Genomic DNA, 20,383 nt, shown 5'->3' with positions numbered 1-20,383 from the left:
AGTACATCTCTGCGCGGTCTGATGATGCGAATATTATCTGCGAATATTACATTCTCGGCGAAGTAATGCTGCGCCTTCATCAATCGGATCATTATCAAAAGCACATTCCATATTGAGGGAATAAAGTTGACGTCTAATTTTCCTCGGGAATAAGGCACTGCAGAACTGTTTCACCAAAACTCCCCCGCTGAATGGGGAAATGAAATCCCGTGTCCGTCTGAAAGGGGGCGGAGCCAGAGCAAAACTCCGTGTTCACTGACAAAAACCTGCTCCCGACCAGGTTAGTTCTAGAGCGTCTGTTGCCCCGGTAACTGACCGGGAGTTGACGTTACACCGCTTCGTGAAACAGGCTTGAGTTACCCCGCTTCCTCCGGTTTGAGTTACCTCCATTTGTGAAACGGAAAATCCCGCATTTCCCTCAACTCGGTGTTCAATAACCTGGGGTAATCCTTAAACCTGCTTCGTGAAACGGACCCCTGGTGCAAACACCTGCTGTAAACACCTGTTGTAAACAGTCATAAAAAAAGCCATAAAACCATAAATGAACAACTTTACGACCTCCTCCCCCCTCAAAAAGGGGGATTTCCGGCTCTACTTCAAAGGCTAAGGGGGTCATAAATCTAGAATCTGACACATAGCACCTTTTTACATCTCTCTAACACAGTTTAAAGTCCTAGTGAAATGAAAATTCGACCTCCAAAACACTCTGGCTATCGCTTCTAAGGACATATTTTATGCTAACTAGCTGAAGGGTAAAATGTTTAGACACGGCAATCTGCGAGAAAATAGCAGATAAACAGCGGTATATTTGCTGCTGGGTGGAGCTTCTGACAATAACAGAGTGACATCACGAGTTGTGCACACGCCCAAGTTGTGTTTACATTATGGAGGATCAGAGTTTTGACCACGAAGAGGCTGAATTTAACCATTCCTCTTATAACTACTCCCACTACCAACACCACACTACGTCACCACACTTCCCCTTATAACTCCTCCCACTACCAACACCACACTACGTCACCACACTTCCCCTTATAACTCCTCCCACTACCAACACCACACTACGTCACCACACTTCCCCTTATAACTCCTCCCACTACCAACACCACACTACGTCACCACACTTCCCCTTATAACTCCTCCCACTACCAACACCACACTACGTCACCACACTTCCCCTTATAACTCCTCCCACTACCAACACCACACTACGTCACCACACTTCCTCTTATAACTCCTCCCACTACCAACACCACACTACGTCACCACACTTCCCCTTATAACTCCTCCCACTACCAACACCACACTACGTCACCACACTTCCCCTTATAAACCCTCCCACTACCAACACCACACTACGTCACCACACTTCCTCTTATAACTCCTCCCACTACCAACACCACACTACGTCACCGACACACCCACTGCACTCTGTTTGGGAGAACCTCCCCCTCAGGTGCACACCACACATACATTTGTATTCTAAAGACTGAAAATGTTCCCAACTTTTCACTATTTGTCAATATTTCTAACTGTAATGTCACAGAAACACTGTTTGGGTTTCTTTTTGTTTAACATTGCATCGACTCCAATCACACTTTGCTTCATAATGAATTCAACACGGCTTAGACTTCAAGTAGATGGACAATCAAAATGTGAGCAGTACTCAAATATTGTGTTTCAGGAAGTTCAAGAAATCAAGACAATCAATCAATGCAGGGTAAAGCATGAGCTTTGCAGGATTTCTGAAAGTGAACATGTAAACATTCACTCACCTTTCCCAGGTGGAGAACGTCCTGGAGCAGGAACCTGATTCTGGAGGAGGAACTTTTATCATTAGTGATGTTCTTCATATCCTCAAGAACTTTCTCCAGTTGAGGCTGATGGACAAAAAACACAGAGTATGTGAGACGTAGTTCTACTTTAGTTTCTCTGTTTCAAAACAACAAGCAGTGGCTCAATTCCCAACAGAAACCCTCATTAATGTCTCTGCAAACTGTGTTGAATCCACTAATCAACTTTTTCTGTCTCACCTTGGCTTTCTCAGAGAGGTCCTGGCCGACAGTTGTGATCAGCCTGCATAGACCTTCCAAAGACTCCTCTGACTCCTCACGGTCAGAGAAGTGATGCCTGAACATTCCACCAGAGGGCGCTCAAACCCCACTGTTAGCCTCCAACTGGCTAACTCCATATAGCCAGTTGGAGCCACAGAGAAGTCTCTCACAAAAGTGCATCTTCTGAGTGTTTAAATCTTTGATTAATTGTTTCTTTCCAGTGGTTCCTTTTTCTGCACTAGAACTCCTTCATGGTGTTAGAAATGTCAACTCCATCATAGTTGTCCTGAGGGGCAGTAGTGGCAGGAAGGAGGAGATTCAAGTTGGGAGACAAAGGCCAACATTTGATCCGAGGGTCAATCTTCTGTTGAGCTTTGTTTGTCCCAACAAACAGGAATTGCTCAGGTTACAAATGATGGTTGGTTTATCGACAGCTCCAGAAACAACCACATTCTCAGCACCACCCCCATCCCCCATTAAAAAAATATTAAGGATGAATTTTTTAATATGTATATCTTGAACAGTATTACTGAATACAATTTCTTTTGCCAATTTGGATTAGATACATAGCAAGAATTGAAAAGACAACTCCTGCTTAGTATCAAGTAGTGAAGGTACACACTCTATACATAAGCAAGCACACACCAATCTTGTATATATTATATTATACATGCTGCTTGTGGTGTGGATCTGAGTTTTGATCACTATTATGTTTATGTCAGCGTATCTTCAGGTGATCTTGACTGCATGTCCATCATGGGGGGATCAGAGACGAACACTGAAAACTGGGTCAGAACAAATACAGGACTGTCTCAGAAAATTAGAATATTGTGATAAAGTTCTTTATTTTCTGTAATCCAATTTAAAAAAAAAATGTCATACATTCTGGATCCATTACACCTGAACTGAAATATTGCAAGCCTTTTGTTGTTTTAGTATTGCTGATTATGGCATACAGCTTAAGAAAACTCAAATATCCTATCTCAAAATATTAGAATATCATGAAAAAGTATACTAGCAGGCCATTTAACTAATCACTTGAATCGTCTAATTAACTGGAAACACCTGCAAGGGTTTCCCTGAGCCTTTAAAAACACTCAGCTTGGTTCAGTAAACTAAATCACAAGTATGGGGAAGACTGCTGACCTGACTGCTGTCCAGAGGACCATCATTGACACCCTCCATCAGGAGGGTCAGACACAAAAATACATTTCTAAAAGAGCAGGCTGTTCACAGAGTGCAGTTTCAAAGCACATTCACAAAAAGTGTGTTGGAAGGAGGAAATGTGGCAGGAAACCAAGAGAGAGGACCACAGCCTGAACAGCATTGTGAAGCAGAGCCGCTTCCAGAATTTGGGGGAGCTTCAGAGACAGGGGACTGAAGCTGGAGTCCAGGTATCAAAAGCCACCGTTCACAGACGTGTCCGGGAAATGGGCTACAATAGCCGTATTCCCATGGTCAAGCCACTCCTCAACTCAAGACAACGGAAGAAGCATCTGACTTGGGCTCTGGAAAAGAAGCACTGGACAGTTGCAGAGTGGTCCAGAGTCCTGCTTTCAGACGAAAGCAAGTTTTGTATTTCATGTGGAAGTCAAGGCGCTAGAGTCTGGAGGAAGGCTGGAGAGGAGCTTGAAATCCAGTGTGAAGTTCCCACAGTCAGCAATGTTTGGGAGCCATGTCAGCTGCTGGTGTTGGTCCACTGTGTTTCATCAAGTCCAGAGTCAATGCAGCCGTGTACCAAGATATTTTAGAGCACTGCATGCTTCCATCTGTTGAAAAGCTCTATGGAGATGATGATTTCATTTTCCAGCATGATCTGGCACCTGCCCACAGTGCCTGGTGTACTGACCATGGCATTACTGTCCTCCATTGGCCTGCCAACTCCCCTGACCTGAACCCCAGAGAGAATGTGTGGGGTATTGTGAAGAAGAAGCTGAAAGACACCAGACCCCATAATGCAAATGAGCTAAAGGCCGCTATTGAAGCATCCTGGGTGTGAGTGCGTCGCAATCCTCGGTGGGATTCAGATTGAACACAAACAGAGAGTAACCCCCATTAAAGTCGGTACGGCTGATACTCAGAGGAAGATCCTTCAGATATCTCCCGGTCGCTATAAACATGTTGTAAAACTCTCTGACCAAATTCCCCTGATTAAACTGCGGCTGAAACGCTTTGGCGGGGATCTGTCTCCCATCCTGGCAGAGTGCCAGGTATTCCACGTCGTAGTGCCTGAAGTTGAATGGTGAGACATCCCTCTTCCCTGTGAAGGCGTCGTGATGGACCATTCCGAGGACAACATATTTAGGCATGGCACCTAGAAACAGGTTCTCGTGGTTGCATATTCTCGAATTTCCCGGAATTGAATACGTCTTCACGGTGACGCGTGAAAGAGGGTAGAGGGCGTTGCCCCTCGCCAGAGCAGCGGCGTGCCCTACACGCACCGCCGGGGAGACGTTGACCTTTTTAACGTAGAGAGATGCAGCCTTTATCTTCAATTTGAATGTGGAGTCGCGAGCCCCCATGAGACAGAACGCATCGCTGGCGCGCGTCAGTTTGATTCTCATGTCCACAGAGTTGAGTAGGAGCCTCTCGCAGAAAAACACATCCCCGTGTAGAGGACCGAGCAGCTCCACCTCCCTGGACAGGGCCGTGAAGGCCGCTCTCTGATTCAGACCTGCGTTAGGCCCGTCGATCGGCTCTATAGAGTCCACAGCACCCGCCGTGTCTTTGTAAAAAAGCCCTGCGCTAAACTGGCTCTTTAGAGTGTCCTCTGAAAAGTTGAGTAGAGTCTCGATCATTGCTCTATAAGGATGGGTGGCGCTGGATTGTGAAATTAACCGATCTCCCAGCATCACGTCGCATTGGCTGAATATCGTATTCAGGGGGTAGTTGATCAATCCTGCCGCAGTGTCGGCGTCGATATTCGATCCGTCCGCTTTAGTGATTTTTACGCGCAGATACAGCATCATGTCGTTTAAATCTAGATATCTCTCCCCATCCCCCGGGATGAAGAACTCTATCGGGGTGCTGTCTGTCAGGGCGGAGAGGGGCAGGCATTCCTGATATTTTTTATCTTCCACAGACAGCTGCGTCATCGGAGCTGTAAATAAGTCTAGCTCGGCCAAGGTGCATTCTGACGATTTGTGATGGAGGAGAGCCATACCTTGTTTCTTTGTCTTTTTTTTTTTTTTTTTTCTTTATTTCTTTATTTTCAGTTAAAATATGTCGCCGCTCTGACCAGACTTCCTCTTCTGAGGCCTGCTTCTGTTGACTGGCTTCTTCCTTTTGCGAGTCGTTTGTTTTTTAGATGAGGTCACGCGGTTTTCGGGAGGGCGTTTTCTCGCCCTCCGTGATAAAACCATAATGCCTCCTGATCCCTCCTGCTTCTGTCCCGTGAATTTTTTCATAGTACGGGCGATGACGTCGGACGCAATGTTACCTGCAGCGTTTTTTAGATGAGGTTTAGCGATAGTGAACCCTTTCTGAAGTAGGGGGGATACAGAGCGGAATAATTTGGAGAATAGAGATCCTATTCCTCGACTGTACATAACAGGCGCTCCGTGAAATCCCGGGAGCGCTCCTCCCACCTGTCCCTCGTAATAGGCTATAAACCGACGGGGGTCGTCTCTCACCCGGGTGTGAGCCATTCTCACGCGTTATATTACGATAGCCTCTGTAGAGGAGCAGCCGGTTTAAAGTGTAACTTTAGGATAGTCTTCCCGTAGATGAAGTCCACAGGTTTGTTTGTATCTGTTTTGATCTCTACGCGAATATTTTTAATGTAGTTTTTGGAAACCGGAATGTAGTGTACCGTATTGTATCTGACGCTCGTCACGTCCCCGAAATATCCGTCGACGTCAACTACACCCAGCAGCGGTGAGTAGCTATCACCTACACTCTGATACTGAATAAAATCTGTGTAGACATAGAGGTTATGAACACCCGTCTTAAGATCGCAGGGGTACGGCGTCGTGTCGTTAGTGACCACCCACCATTCGTCCTCTTTCAAACCTAGCATGTACGCGAGAGGCGCGCGGGCGCGTATTTTGCATAGTCCCCCTCCTTTGAAATCGATGCATCTTGTGACGTTGTTCTCTACGGCCTCTACGGACGGATCATGTCTCCTGATCTCAGGGATAATTTCGTCTAGGAGGTCTTTAACTCGTTCGTAACACCCTCCTCCTTCCCCTCTACCTATTCTAATAGAATACTCAGAGCGATTATCCTCCTCTATTTTCATAACGTCTAATGAGGCAGCTTCCTTAGGAAGATTATACTTCGTGTGGGGGTAGATTAACTGGCACATACCAACTAACCACTTCCCTTGTAGTTCTATAGCCTTAGCCAGCTCCACTGTGTAATTCGAGCTAGTGTTGTTTTTAAACATGCTTTTGCAGGCGTTGGAAGGCAGAGTGACGTAAAACCCCTCGTGACCGGTATGCTCCATGACACCCGCCAAGTCAGGGAATGCTCATGCTTCTGTCTGCAGTGACGCCTTTATACATCTTTCAGTTCCGAAACCTTAACCCAGCTGTTAAACTTCGAAGGCCAGTTCCTCCATCGCACCAGAGCCTGTTTTTCTCCCCTCACGGTACGGCGGTCAAGAATTTCCTCGACGAGGTAAGCCTTGTCTTTAGCCATTTCCACTTTCTGTAGCTCCGCCTCGTAGAACAATCCGTCGATAAGTTCTCCGTTGTAATCTCTGAGTTTGTAAACGGGAGGAGTACGCGGAATGCATTCTGACACGGTAAACACTTCGTCCGTAAAACTCTGCTCGTATTTTTTATCAAATACTCCTCTCACTTTAGATATTCTAACGAGGTCGTCCTCCTTAAATTGAAACTTTCTTTTCCGGTGTTTGCGTGTCGTCGGCTCGCCGTACAAGTTGCGAAAAACCTGGCGTGTGTTTTCAGACGACACCTCCATAGGGGTCATCTTGATGCTTCGGTGAAAAGTGTTGTTGTAACTTCTAACCAAGTCTTGCAATACTCCGATGTAACGTCTGGTGTTGTGAGCCGTGAAATATCTCCACATCCTCGTTTTCAGCGTACGGTTGAATCTTTCGACCACAGAGGCCTTTAGATCGCTGGCCGTGGAGAAGTGTATGGTACCGTGTTTCTTCATCAGAGTCTTAAATGTATTATTATAAAATTCCTTTCCGGCATCCGTCTGTAGTTTTTCAGGTATTTGGCTTTCGCTAAAGACTGACGCAAAAGCCTGCGTGACCTCGCTGCCGGACTTCTTTAAAACACGAACGTAGGCCTTTTTTGAAAACACATCTATGACGGTCAGTAGATAGTTAAAGCCATCGTTTTCCCTGGACAATTCCCTCATATCGCAAAGATCTGCCTGAAATTGTCTGAGAGGTCTCATCACTATAACTCTACTTCTAGCAAAATGTGTCCTGGCCGGTTTATGCAGAGTATAGGCGTCTTGACCTGCTAAAAATTCTTTCACATCTCCTAACTTCACTTTTCTACCCATCTTGTTTTGAACGGCTCTATGGAGTCTATCAACACCCCCGTAGCTGCCGGGATTTGCGACATCGTAATATAGTTGTTTCATAGACCGTTTCTCTGCCATGTTAACTTTACCAGTTACAGGGATTAACTAACATTATCTGCGTGAGAAAAGCACTTTATCTAAATTCTGTCTAAAACTGTAAACAGGATTTGGTGTCGCTGACGTAAACAAACCAGATGATCTTCCCACGACCCTAAACTAATGTTTCTTCAGAATAACAACAACAAGGACACCTGGTGCAAACACCTGTTGTAAACACCTGCTGTAGACAGTCATAAAAATGTCATAAAACAATAAAAGAACATCTTTACGACATCCTCCCCCCTCAGAAAGGGGGGTTCCCGGCTCTACTTCAAAGGTTTATGGGGGCAATCAATCAATCTGACATATAGTACCTTACTATTCTCTCTCTGGGGTGGACTACTTCGGACCATTCGAAGTGAGACGTGGGAGAAGCCTCGTAAAAAGGCATGGAGTCATATTCACTTGCCTAGCTGTGCGTGCAGTGCATATTGAGCTCGCCTCCTCATTAGATACGGATTCGTGATCTGGGGGGGTGCTGGCATCTATCCTGGGGTGTGGGGCCTCGGAGCCTTGGGGGCTGGGTGCCCTCCCGGTCCTGGTGGGGGTGCCCGCTGCGGCGCCGGGGGTGGGTCCTCCCTCCGCCTCCCTCCCCTCGCTCCGGGTCTCGCTCACCCCTGGATCAGGGGGAGATGGAGGGCAGTAGGGGCTCTGGGTTTGGATGGACAGCTGACTGGAGATGACCCCCGGGGGGGGGTTTTATGGGACAGGGGCCGGGGGTGTGTGTGTGTGTGTGTGTGTGTGTGTGTGTGTGTGGGGGGGGGGAAACGAGTGTGGATTGGTCTGTATGGGTAGGTGTGTGTAAGTGTCTACGTGTGTTTGTGTGTGTGGGGGGACGGTGAATGTGAGCGTAGGTGTATGTGCGTGTGGGGGTGTGTAATTTCTATATAAGTATGGGTGTGTGTATGTGTATGAGAGTATGTGAGTGTGTGTGTGTGTGGGGGGGGGGGGGGGGGGGGTTTACGCTCCCTAGCCGCTGGCCTCCGGCCGGCCTCGTGCTGGGCCATGCGGGTCTTAGACTCTCCTCTTCGGCCGTCGGGTGGGGAGGGGGGGCTTCCTGTCCGGGTCCTCTTGTGGTGCCTTGTCGGAGTGGGTGTTGGTCCCCGTGTTCCAGACCGACCGCTTCGGGGTGGGGCGGGATGGCGCGGGGGGTCCAGCTGGGCAAAGTCCTAGCGACGGGGGGACCTTCTCTCTCTCAGCCCCTCCTACCTTACCTCACCTTACCTCATTCAACAATAGGGGCCAGTGGACGGGGCCTAGGGTGGGGGGTCCAGGCCACTTAACTGTGGTCTGCCCCTCCCCCGACTTTGCGCCGCCCACAATTTTAACTACACTTAGGCACGCAGGGTCTTGAGGGGATCAGCTGGCTTTCGGGGTTCTGCCGCTGGGCAGCGGTAGAACACCCGGGCCCCCGCTACCCCTCAATTTTAAACCGCACCCTAGACACACACATTGCACCACCTCTTCAAAACACAAATACACACATCCACATGCACCCAACACCCCACAGGGTGGAGGGGGGGTGGGGGCTCCCCCCAGCACCTCCCGCTGTGGTCCCGCCGTGTTCCGGGGCGAGTGCGGCTGGAGTGCGGGGGGCACGCTAGCTCGGGCGTGGCACCTCCAGGGGGGGCTGGGTAGTGGTTCTCCCTCCCTATTCACAGTTGGACTGGTGGAGGACGAGATCCCGTAGTGGCCGGGTGGGGGCCTGGCTGGCGGCCTGGGGAGTGGGGGGCACCCCCCTCCCAACCAAATAAATGTATGTACGTATGTCTGTATATATGTAGATATGTATGTCTGTGTGTGTATGTGTATGCTTGGTGTGTGTATCTGTGTGGGTGTGTATGTATGTCTGTGTGTGTGTATGCGTATGCTTGGGTGTGAGTGTGTGGGTGGGCTGGGATTAGGTGATGGTCTTAGGGATTTGGTCTTAATCTCATGGCAGTTGGAAAATATTTAGATCACTGTGGTTAATGCATTATCAAAAAAAAAAAGTGTATGTAGCACTAACAAGGGTATTGTATGTATTTTGTATTTTGTATTTTTTGTATTTATTTTGTTTTACCAAGCCTTTCTCTGTCTCTCCTCTCCTCTCCTCTCCTCTATCCTCTCACCCCAACCGGTCCGCAGAATGCCGCCACCTCTGAGTCTGGTTTCTGCAAAGGTTTCTCCTTGTTGAGGGAGTTTTTCCTTTCCACAGTCACAAACACACCTGCTTGCTCATGTGGATATGTTGGGCTTTTCTATTTTCTCTATAACAGCAAATTGGAATGACTGTAAAGTATTTAAAAATAATAATAAAAAAATTTTAAAAAAAGATGCGGATTCATGCATTAACGCTCTCCGGCGTTTTATAGCACGGCGAGGACAAGTGGAAGAGATTATCTCAGATAATGGGACGAATTTCGTTGGAGCAAGTCGTGAGTTGAAGGCGTCCATGGCTGACTGGAATTCCTCAGAGTTTCAGCATCTGTTCCATCAACACAAAATCAAATGGATGTTTAACCCTCCCGCCGCATCGCATCATGGAGGAACATGGGAGCGGCTGATAAGATCAGTAAGGAAGGTGCTGAACTCCACTTTGAAAGAACAGCTCATGGATGAGGAAAGCCTTCACACAGTGCTGTGTGAGGCAGAGGCAATCGTCAATGGCCGGCCTATCACGAAGGCATCCAATGACCCAAACGACTTGGAGGCGTTGACGCCTAATCATCTCCTGCTTTTGAAAACGAAACCAAGCTTACCTCCAGGATTGTTCGACAAGGATGACCTCTACACGCGGCGTAGGTGGAGGCAGGTTCAATACATGTCCACCCTATTTTGGAAGAGGTGGCTCAAAGAATACTTGCCTCAACTCCAAGAGCGTCAGCGGTGGGCCACAGCTTCCCGAAACTTCGCAGAAGGGGACGTGGTTCTGCTTGTTGATGACTGTGCGCCGAGGAATTCGTGGATTATGGGAAAGATCATCGAGATTGTTCCAGACAGGAAGGGTTTTGTTCGCAGAGTTTGGATAAAGACAAAGACTAACATCATGGACAGGCCCATTACAAAGATCTGCCTGCTGGTGGAACCTGAATGAGCCAGTGGTAAAGACTGAGCTCCCACGATGAGCCACGTACTGGTGACCTCTGGCTCTTTCTCTTTCTGTCTGTCTCTTTCCTCTTTTTCTATCTTTCTCTCCATAGCTGATGAAGATAAGACGGGCTGCCAATGGACTTTGTATGCTTGTTTGAAGTTAATTGACATAACAGTGGACATTTGCTATGCTTATTAATGGCACTCTTTTCATGTTGGAAAGTTTAATGTTTGGCAGGGTGAATACCTGTTAATAATATTTGCTGCAAGTTTATATAATTGTGGTAATTGTTCTTAAAAGTTGCATTATCAGAACAATTAGGGGCCGGTAATGTAGGTGCCATATTAGTCATTAAGTATTTCATGGTCATTTTAGTTCAAGGTACAATACATTTTGGATTTATATGTTTCATTATTTAATTGTGTTTAAATGTGTTGATTTAAGTTGTAAAATATTAATATTTCATTGTTATTTGTGTTGTGGATACAAATAAGAGCCTGTAGCTTTAAGGAGTTTAAGTTTCGTTTTTAAGGCTCGGAAGTTTAGGAGCGCAGCGACGTGGATGACTTGTATGGAGGAGCTCACGGTTTTTCTGACCGTGTTTGGATCGTGTTAGGAGCCTGTTAGCCACATGTTAGGATCGTGTTAAGACCGTTTAGTAACAGTGTTTGGCTCGAGGACCGTGTGGAACAGGTGCTTGTCTTTTTGTATTTTTGTATTATTGCCGAATAAATAACATAAAAGAGAGACCACTGTGGAGGACACACTTTTTTAAACACGCGTCAGCCATAAGCTCCGGTGGATAGTGGAAGGTTTTATTGGAAAACCTACAGGACCTTTAGTACTGGACATGGAGGAGCAGGAACAGGCCCTTTAGTACTGGACATGGAGGAATAGGCCCTTTAGTACTCAACATGGAGGAACAGGACCTTTAGTACTGGACATGGAGGAACAGGCCCTTCGGTACTGGACATGGAGAAAAAGGCCCTTCAGTACTGGACATGGAGGAGCAGGAACAGGCCATGCGGTACTGGACATGGAGAAACAGGCCCTTCAGTATTGGACATGGATGAGCAGGAACAGGCCCAGCAGTACTGGAATAGGAGGAGGAGGAACAGGCCCTTTAGTACTGGACATGAGAGAGCAGGAACAGGATCTTCAGAACTGGACATGTAGGAACAGGAACAGGCCCTTCAGTACTGCACATGGAGGAACAGGCCCTTCAGTAATGGACATGAGGGAGCAGTAACATGCCCTTCAGTACTGGATATGGAGGAGCAGGAACAGGCCCTTCAGTACTGGACATGGAGGAACAGGCCCTTCGGCACTGGACATGGAGAAACAGGACCTTTAGTACTGGACATGGAGGAGCAGGAACAGGCCTTTCAGTACTGGACATGGAGAAACAGGAACATGCCCTTTAGTACTGGACATGAGAGAGCCGGAACTGGCCCATCAGTACTGGACATGGAGAAACAGGAACAGGCCCTGCAATGCTGGACATGGAGAAACAGGCCCTTCAGTGCTGGACATGAGGGAGCAGGAACAGGCCCCTTGGTCCTGGACATGAGGGAGCAGGAACAGGCCCTTTGGTACTGGACATTGAGGAACAGGCCCTTCAGTGCTGGACATGGAGGAACAGGACCTTCAGTATTGGACATGGATGAGCAGGAACAGGCCCAGCAGTACTGGAATAGGAGGAGGAGGAACAGGCCCTTTAGTACTGGACATGAGAGAGCAGGAACAGGATCTTCAGAACTGGACATGTAGGAACAGGAACAGGCCCTTCAGTACTGCACATGGAGGAACAGGCCCTTCAGTAATGGACATGAGGGAGCAGTAACATGCCCTTCAGTACTGGATATGGAGGAGCAGGAACAGGCCCTTCAGTACTGGACATGGAGGAACAGGCCCTTCGGCACTGGACATGGAGAAACAGGACCTTTAGTACTGGACATGGAGGAGCAGGAACAGGCCTTTCAGTACTGGACATGGAGAAACAGGAACATGCCCTTTAGTACTGGACATGAGAGAGCCGGAACTGGCCCATCAGTACTGGACATGGAGAAACAGGAACAGGCCCTGCAATGCTGGACATGGAGAAACAGGCCCTTCAGTGCTGGACATGAGGGAGCAGGAACAGGCCCTTCAGTACTGGACATGGAGGAGCAGAAACAGGCCCTTCAATACTGGATATGGAGAAACAGGAACATGCCCTTTAGTACTGGACATGGAGGAAAAGGCCCCTCAGTACTGGACATGGAGAAACAGTCCCTTCCGTACTAGACATGGAAGAGCAGGAACAGGCCCTTTAGTACTGGACATGAGGGAGCAGGAACAGGCCCTTTACTACTGGACATGGAGGAACAGGCCCTTCGGTACTGGACATGGAGAAACAGGCCCTCTAGTACTGGATATGGAGAAACAGGAACATGCCCTTTAGCACTGGACATGGAGGAACAGGCTCTTCAGTATTGGACATGAAGAAACAGGCTCTTTAGTACTGGACATGGAGGAGCGGGAACAGGCCCTTTACTACTGGACATGGAGGAACAGGCCCTTCGGTACTGGACATGGAGAAACAGGCCCTTCAGTACTGGACATGGAGGAGCAGGAACAGGCCATGCGGTACTGGACATGGAGAAACAGCCCCTTCAGTATTGGACATGGATGAGCAGGAACAGGCCCAGCAGTACTGGAATAGGAGGAGGAGGAACAGGCCCTTTAGTACTGGACATGAGAGAGCAGGAACAGGATCTTCAGAACTGGACATGTAGGAACAGGAACAGGCCCTTCAGTACTGCACATGGAGGAACAGGCCCTTCAGTAATGGACATGAGGGAGCAGTAACATGCCCTTCAGTACTGGATATGGAGGAGCAGGAACAGGCCCTTCAGTACTGGACATGGAGGAACAGGCCCTTCGGCACTGGACATGGAGAAACAGGACCTTTAGTACTGGACATGGAGGAGCAGGAACAGGCCTTTCAGTACTGGACATGGAGAAACAGGAACATGCCCTTTAGTACTGGACATGAGGGAGCCGGAACTGGCCCATCAGTACTGGACATGGAGAAACAGGAACAGGCCCTGCAATGCTGGACATGGAGAAACAGGCCCTTCAGTGCTGGACATGAGGGAGCAGGAACAGGCCCCTTAGTCCTGGACATGAGGGAGCAGGAACAGGCCCTTTGGTACTGGACATTGAGGAACAGGCCCTTCAGTACTTGACATGGAGGAACAGGCCCTTTAGTACTGGACATGGAGGAACAGGCCCTTCAGTGCTGGACATGGAGGAACAGGACCTTCAGTACTGGACATGCAGGAACAGGAACAGGCCTTTCAGTACTGGACATGGAGGAGCAGGAACAGGCCCCTTTGTACTGGACATGGAGGAATTGGCCCTTTAGTACTGGACATGAGGGAGCAGGAACTGGCCCATCAGTACTGGACATGGAGAAACAGGAACAGGCCCTGCAGTGCTGGACATGGAGAAACAGGCCCTTCAGTGCTGGACATGAAGAAACAGGGACAGGCCCTTCAGTCCTGGACATGAGGGAGCAGAAACAGGCCCTTCAGTACTGGACATGAGGAAACAGGAACAGGCCCTTTAGTACTGGACATGGAGAAACAGGCCCTGCAGTACTGGACATGAGGGAGCAGTAACAGGCCCTTCAGTACTGGACATGGAGGAACAGGACCTTTAGTACTGGACATGGACGAACAGGTCCTTCAGTACTCGACATGGAGGAGCAGGAACAGGCCCTTCAGTACTGGACATGGAGAAACAGGCCCTTCAATACTGGACATGGAGGAACATGAACAGGCCCTTCAGTACTGGACATGGAGGAACAGGCCCTTCGGCACTGGACATGGAGAAACAGGACCTTTAGTACTGGACATGGAGGAACAGGCCCATCAGTACTGGACATGGAGAAACAGGAATGGGCCCTTCAGCACTGGACATGGAGGAGCAGGAACAGGCCCTTCAGTACTGGACATGGAGAAACAGGCCCTTCAGTACTGGACCTGGACGAACAGGCCCTTCAATACTGGACATGGAGGAACAGGAACAGGCCCTTCAGTACTAGACATGGAGAAACAGGCCATTCGGTGCTGGACATGGAGGAACAGGCCCTTTAGTACTGGACATGGAGGAGCACGAACAGGTACTTCAGTACTGGACATGGAGGAGCAGGAACAGACCCTTCAGTTGTGGACATGGAGAAAATGGCCCTTCAATACTGGACATGGAGGAACAGGCCCTTCAGTACTGGACAGGGAGTAACAGGCCCTTTAGTACTCGACATGGAGGAACAGGCCCTTCAGTACTGGACATGGAGGAACAGGCTCTTCAGTACTGGACATGAGGGAGCCGGAACAGGCCCTTCAGTACTGGACATGGAGGAGCAGAAACAGGCCCTTCAATACTGGATATGGAGAAACAGGAACATGCCCTTTAGTACTGGACATGGAGGAAAAGGCCCCTCAGTACTGGACATGGAGAAACAGTCCCTTCCGTACTAGACATGGAAGAGCAGGAACAGGCCCTTTAGTACTGGACATGAGGGAGCAGGAACAGGCCCTTTACTACTGGACATGGAGGAACAGGCCCTTCGGTACTGGACATGGAGAAACAGGCCCTCTAGTACTGGATATGGAGAAACAGGAACATGCCCTTTAGCACTGGACATGGAGGAACAGGCTCTTCAGTATTGGACATGAAGAAACAGGCTCTTTAGTACTGGACATGGAGGAGCAGGAACAGGCCCTTTACTACTGGACATGGAGGAACAGGCCCTTCGGTACTGGACATGGAGAAACAGGCCCTTCAGTACTGGACATGGAGGAGCAGGAACAGGCCCTTCAGTATAGGACATGGAGGAACAGGAACAGGCCCTTCAGTACTGGACATGGAGAAACAGGCTATTCAGTACTGGACATGGAGGAGCAGGAACAGGCCCTTCAGTATTGGACATGGAGGAGCAGGAACAGGCCCTTAAGTACTGGACATGGAGGAGCAGGAACAGGCCCTTTAGTATTGGACATGAGGGAGCAGGAACAGGCCCTTCAGTACTGGACATGAGGGAGCAGGAACAGGCCCTTCAGTACTGGACATGGAGAAACAGGCCCTTCAATACTGGACATGGAGGAGCAGGAACAGGCCATTCGGTACTGGACATGGAGGAACAGGACCTTTAGTACTGGACATGAGGGAGTAGGAACAGGCCCTTCAGTACTGGACATGGAGGAGCAGGAACAGGCCATTTGGTACTGGACATGGAGGAGCAGGAACAGGCCATTCAGTACTGGACATGGAGGAGCAGGAACAGGCCATTCAGTACTGGACATGGAGGAACAGGACCTTTAGTACTGGACATGGAGGAGCAGGAACAGGCCCTTCAGTACTGGACATGGAGAAACAGGCCCTTCAATACTGGACATGGAGGAGCAGGAACAGGCCCTTCAGTACTGGACATGGAGAAACAGGCCCTTCAATACTGGACATGGAGGAGCAGGAACAGGCCATTCGGTACTGGACATGGAGGAACAGGACCTTTAGTACTGGACATGAGGGAGTAGGAACAGGCCCTTCAGTACTGGACATGGAGGAGCAGGAACAGGCCATTTGGTACTGGACATGGAGGAGCAGGAACAGGCCATTCAGTACTGGACATGGAGGAGCAGGAACAGGCCATTCAGTACTGGACATGGAGGAACAGGACCTTTAGTACTGGACATGGAGGAGCAGGAACAGGCCCTTCAGTACTGGACATGGAGAAACAGGCCCTTCAATACTGGACATGGAGGAGCAGGAACAGGCCCTTCAGTACTGGACATGGAGGAGCAGGAACAGGCCCTTCAGTACTGGATATGAGGGAGCAGGAACAGGCCCTTCAGTGCTGGACATGGAGAAACAGGCCCTTCAATACTGGACATGGTTTCAAGATGGCGCTGACCGCTCAGCTGCTAGTTCCTTCGGCTCCCGACACTCTCTTACTTCTTCTGTTACTTTCTATTATTTCTAGACGTGCTTTTACATTTGATTTTAAAGTAGGCAGAACGTGTGCAATTGGGCACATGGGGAGCCTACTATTGTCGCACTTGTGCTCGGATTCCTACTGTTTTTGGCACTTTGGGAATCCGCGGCGTGGAACCCCCACAGTGGTGCACAGGATCCCTTTGTTTACACACGGGATCAGCTGTTTGGACTCAGAGACGCTGCTCACCTCCACGCAGAGAAGCCTGTTATCCCCTTTTCCGCGGAGCTCCGGAGAAAGCGCAGGGGCTGCAGAGGTGGACGTACGAAGGGGAGGAGGCCGTTTTCCCCCGGTACGCTCCATCTCCAACAAAATGGAGGAGCTGGCCGCGCTGACCCACCACCAAAGGGCTTACCGGGAGTGCGGACTCATATGCTTCACGGAGACATGGCTAATTGGACAGACGCCGGACGCTGTGGTCTCCGTGGATGGATTCAAACTTGTGCGCGCAGACTGGTGTGTGGCGGGGAGCGGAAAGAGGAAAGGCGGGGGATTCGTGGACAAAGGTTTGTTGTGTCAGGTAATTTAACCACAGACAAAGGTTTGTAGTTTGTGCCTGAGGTCATTCAGGTATTTTAACCACAGACAAATGTGAGTAGTAGGAAGTCTGATGTGAAAGGGTGGTGAAAGGAAGTCTGCAGGAAGAGGGGCGGAGTCTATAAAAAGGAGAGGTTGGCTCACCTCAGCCATTCTTCCTGCACTGAGACACACCTGAGTGAGAGCAGCTGAGGCAGCATTTGTTTGGTGTCTTGTTTGGTGAGTTCAATTGCAAAACATACAATGGTTCAAAGTCTGATTGTATCATGTATGATCTGAAGTGGTTCAGCTTAGTTTTAGATTTGATAAATATTTAAAATGTATAATTTGTTGACTTTTCAGATTCCAAACACCTGCATGTCTCCAAGTGAGGGAGAGACGGTTCCAGTCTGGCAAGGCAGATTTTTGCCAGGTGAGTGTTTCTACTGGATATATATTTCATCTGTAAATATTTTGACCTTAAACCTTTTCTGTTGTCCAGGTGACGTCAGCCGAGTGGCCAGTGATTTGGAGCCAGGTGAGTCTTTCTACCACAAGTGTATTTCAATGGCCACAGCATGTTTTACATCTTTCACTTCTCCTTCTATGCTCGGCTTTGGAGTTGAAGTGTAGAGCCATGTTGGGCTGGAAAATCACTGCATGCATGGTGCCCAACGTAATGAGGTAGAATTGCACACAATACATATCCAAATAAAAATCATATGCACTTGTATTTTGAAGGATAATTGTTTATCCAATGCATTGGTTGCTATAGCAAGTTGCAGATCTTTTCGACACAGAACTTTTACTTCCGGGTACCATGGACGCATGCAGCGCTATGATTGGTGTCCCAATTGACTCTGGTGTCTGCTGCTGACTGTGGTGATGGTGTGGGAATAAATACTGAAAGAACTAATGATTCAACTGACTGCTGAGGCGTTTGTGGCTAAATGTGAAGGGCTGAAAACTGTCCAAGGCTAACCCTAACCTAGCAGCCAGCATAGGGGATGGCATCCAAGGTTTCATGTCAAACAAGAAATTGTTTAAAAATTGGTGACGGAGCTGGTTGGGTTGTACAATGATGCCACATGCGTATGTGAAAGTTTGTTGGGTTTCGTTTCCCCTGATTAAAAAGGGAGAACCTGAAAGTTGTTTGAAAGCAATGGTGTTCAACAAATATTTCTGGGGTGCAACTGGGTTTCAATGGAGGGGATGCACATAATCATGGTGTTTCAAGTGGTGTTGACAAATCAATGGGTATAAGTGTTAAATGAAGCACCTTCAGTTGCATTAAGAGCAGATGCAGAAAAGGCTGCAGGCATTGCTCGTGCTGCTTTTTTTTTTTTTTTTTTAAAGGAAAGGCATGCTTTGGAGGAGCAGGAAGAATAACTGAGGAAGAGCCACTTGGAAGTAAAAATGTCTGCAACAACTGCGAAATCTGTCAAATGCCAGATACTGAATGTTCTCAAGCCTCTTAAAGTAACGAGCTATAATGTGAAGAAGTAAAATGACACATCAGAGCCTTTAAATCCAGCAACTCAACCTTAGAAATTCCTGGACCTGGAGGACTCAAACTATCACAAACCGGAGGATGTGAGAATGAAGGAAAATATCCAATGGAGTGAATCTCCTCAACCATCCAGTCACGACCACATGGAGGAAAAGGGAAGCAGACCAACAATGTTCACCCCAGGCATGTGGACATAAAGGAGTTGGAGGACTGGTGTATCCCATCCATTCTTCCATCAGCGAAAACAACTTGGAAGTGTCATGATGGGAACTTTTGCCTTCTCTGACTCGGGAAGCTTGTCCACATTTTACTCTGGTCATCTAATGCAGAAGGTGAACATCACTGGAGTGAAATCTTCCTTTTCACCATGGGGTGGGAGACAGTCATTCCAGGCTGCTCTTTAACTGGTTTACAGATGGCTGGTTTTGGGCAGCAATAACTTCTGTCCTGTTCAAGAGGTTCTGAAACAGGAGAATATGCAAGTTATCATTGAAAGCATGGTGACGCCAGATGGGCTGGCAAAATGGCCAAATAAAACCAAGATTCAAATCCCATGTATCAAGGCAGGTGTTGTCCTGCTGAGTGGTGCAGAGATGCCTAAGGCATTGGAACTGTAGGTCATCAGGTGCGAGTGCATCTCCTGGATGTGTATTTTGATGACTGTAGGAACTCTATCCTGCAATGCCTTTTTGCTAATGTCACTTGTGGCTTGACTGGAAGGTTTTATTTTATCCTATGTGGTAGAGGAGAAAGGAGGTGAATTGGGGTTGCATATTTTTTTTAAATATTGGGTCAGATATTCATATCCATATTGTCATAACTTGAACTTCAGTGAGACATTTTTTTTAAGTCACTACAGTGACAATGTTTTAAATGTTTCTCCTAAGTCTTTAGATCATCAACCTAATGGCCATGTGGGTGTTTCTCTTAGAAATCAAGGTCAAGCGGTCTGGAGCCAGGTGAGTGTTTGTACTGGATGTTTATTTCCATGGTGATATTTTGACTTGATTCCTTCGGTTCTCCAGGTGCCATCACCCGAATGGCTTACAATTTCGAGATGTCGAGCTTAAATGCTTTGGAGTCAGGTGAGTGTTTCTACTGGATGTTTATTTCAATGACTATGAAAACATTTATTCTGTTCTCCAGGTGACATCAGCCTAATTGCCAACAGTTTGGAGCCAGATGAGTTTCTACTGGAGGTGGAGGCCAACTGTTTAGAGCCAGGTGAGCATTTCTACTAGAGGTGTTTCAATGATATTTGACTTAATTTCTTTTCTCCAGGTGACATCAGCTGAAAGGCCAACACTATTCAGCCAGGTGTGTTTTTATACTGCAAGTCAAGGCCAAATACTTTGGAGCCAGGTGAGTTTCTTCTGGATGTGTATTTCAATGGTGATATTTTAACTTGCATTATTTTCTGTTCTTGTGTCAACAGACCAATGGCCAACCGTTTGGAGCCAGGTGAGTGTTTCTACTGGAGGTGGAGGCTAAATGCTTCAGAGCCAGGTGAGTGTTTCTACTGGACGTTTATTTCCATGGTGATATTTTGACTTGATTGCTTCTGTTGTCCAGGTGTCATCACCCGA

At 48.1% G+C, this 20,383-nt stretch overlaps 1 protein-coding gene across 1 annotated transcript; it reads right to left on the bottom strand.

The window, feature by feature from the left end:
• Positions 1-4,030: 4,030 nt before the first annotated feature.
• On the bottom strand, positions 4,031-5,149 carry LOC308139114 (uncharacterized protein F54H12.2-like; the record flags this gene model as incomplete). Its single annotated transcript, XM_080508459.1, has 1 exon — positions 4,031-5,149. The coding sequence occupies one exon, from the start codon at positions 5,147-5,149 to the stop codon at positions 4,031-4,033; it is 1,119 nt and encodes a 372-aa protein (XP_080364585.1).
• Between the last annotated feature and the right edge of the window lie 15,234 nt (positions 5,150-20,383).

The sequence above is a fragment of the Blennius ocellaris genome (genome assembly GCF_963422515.1).
Source record: "Blennius ocellaris genome assembly, chromosome: 14".
NCBI lineage: Eukaryota > Metazoa > Chordata > Actinopteri > Blenniiformes > Blenniidae > Blennius > Blennius ocellaris.
This window is presented reverse-complemented; position numbering and strand designations above follow the sequence as displayed.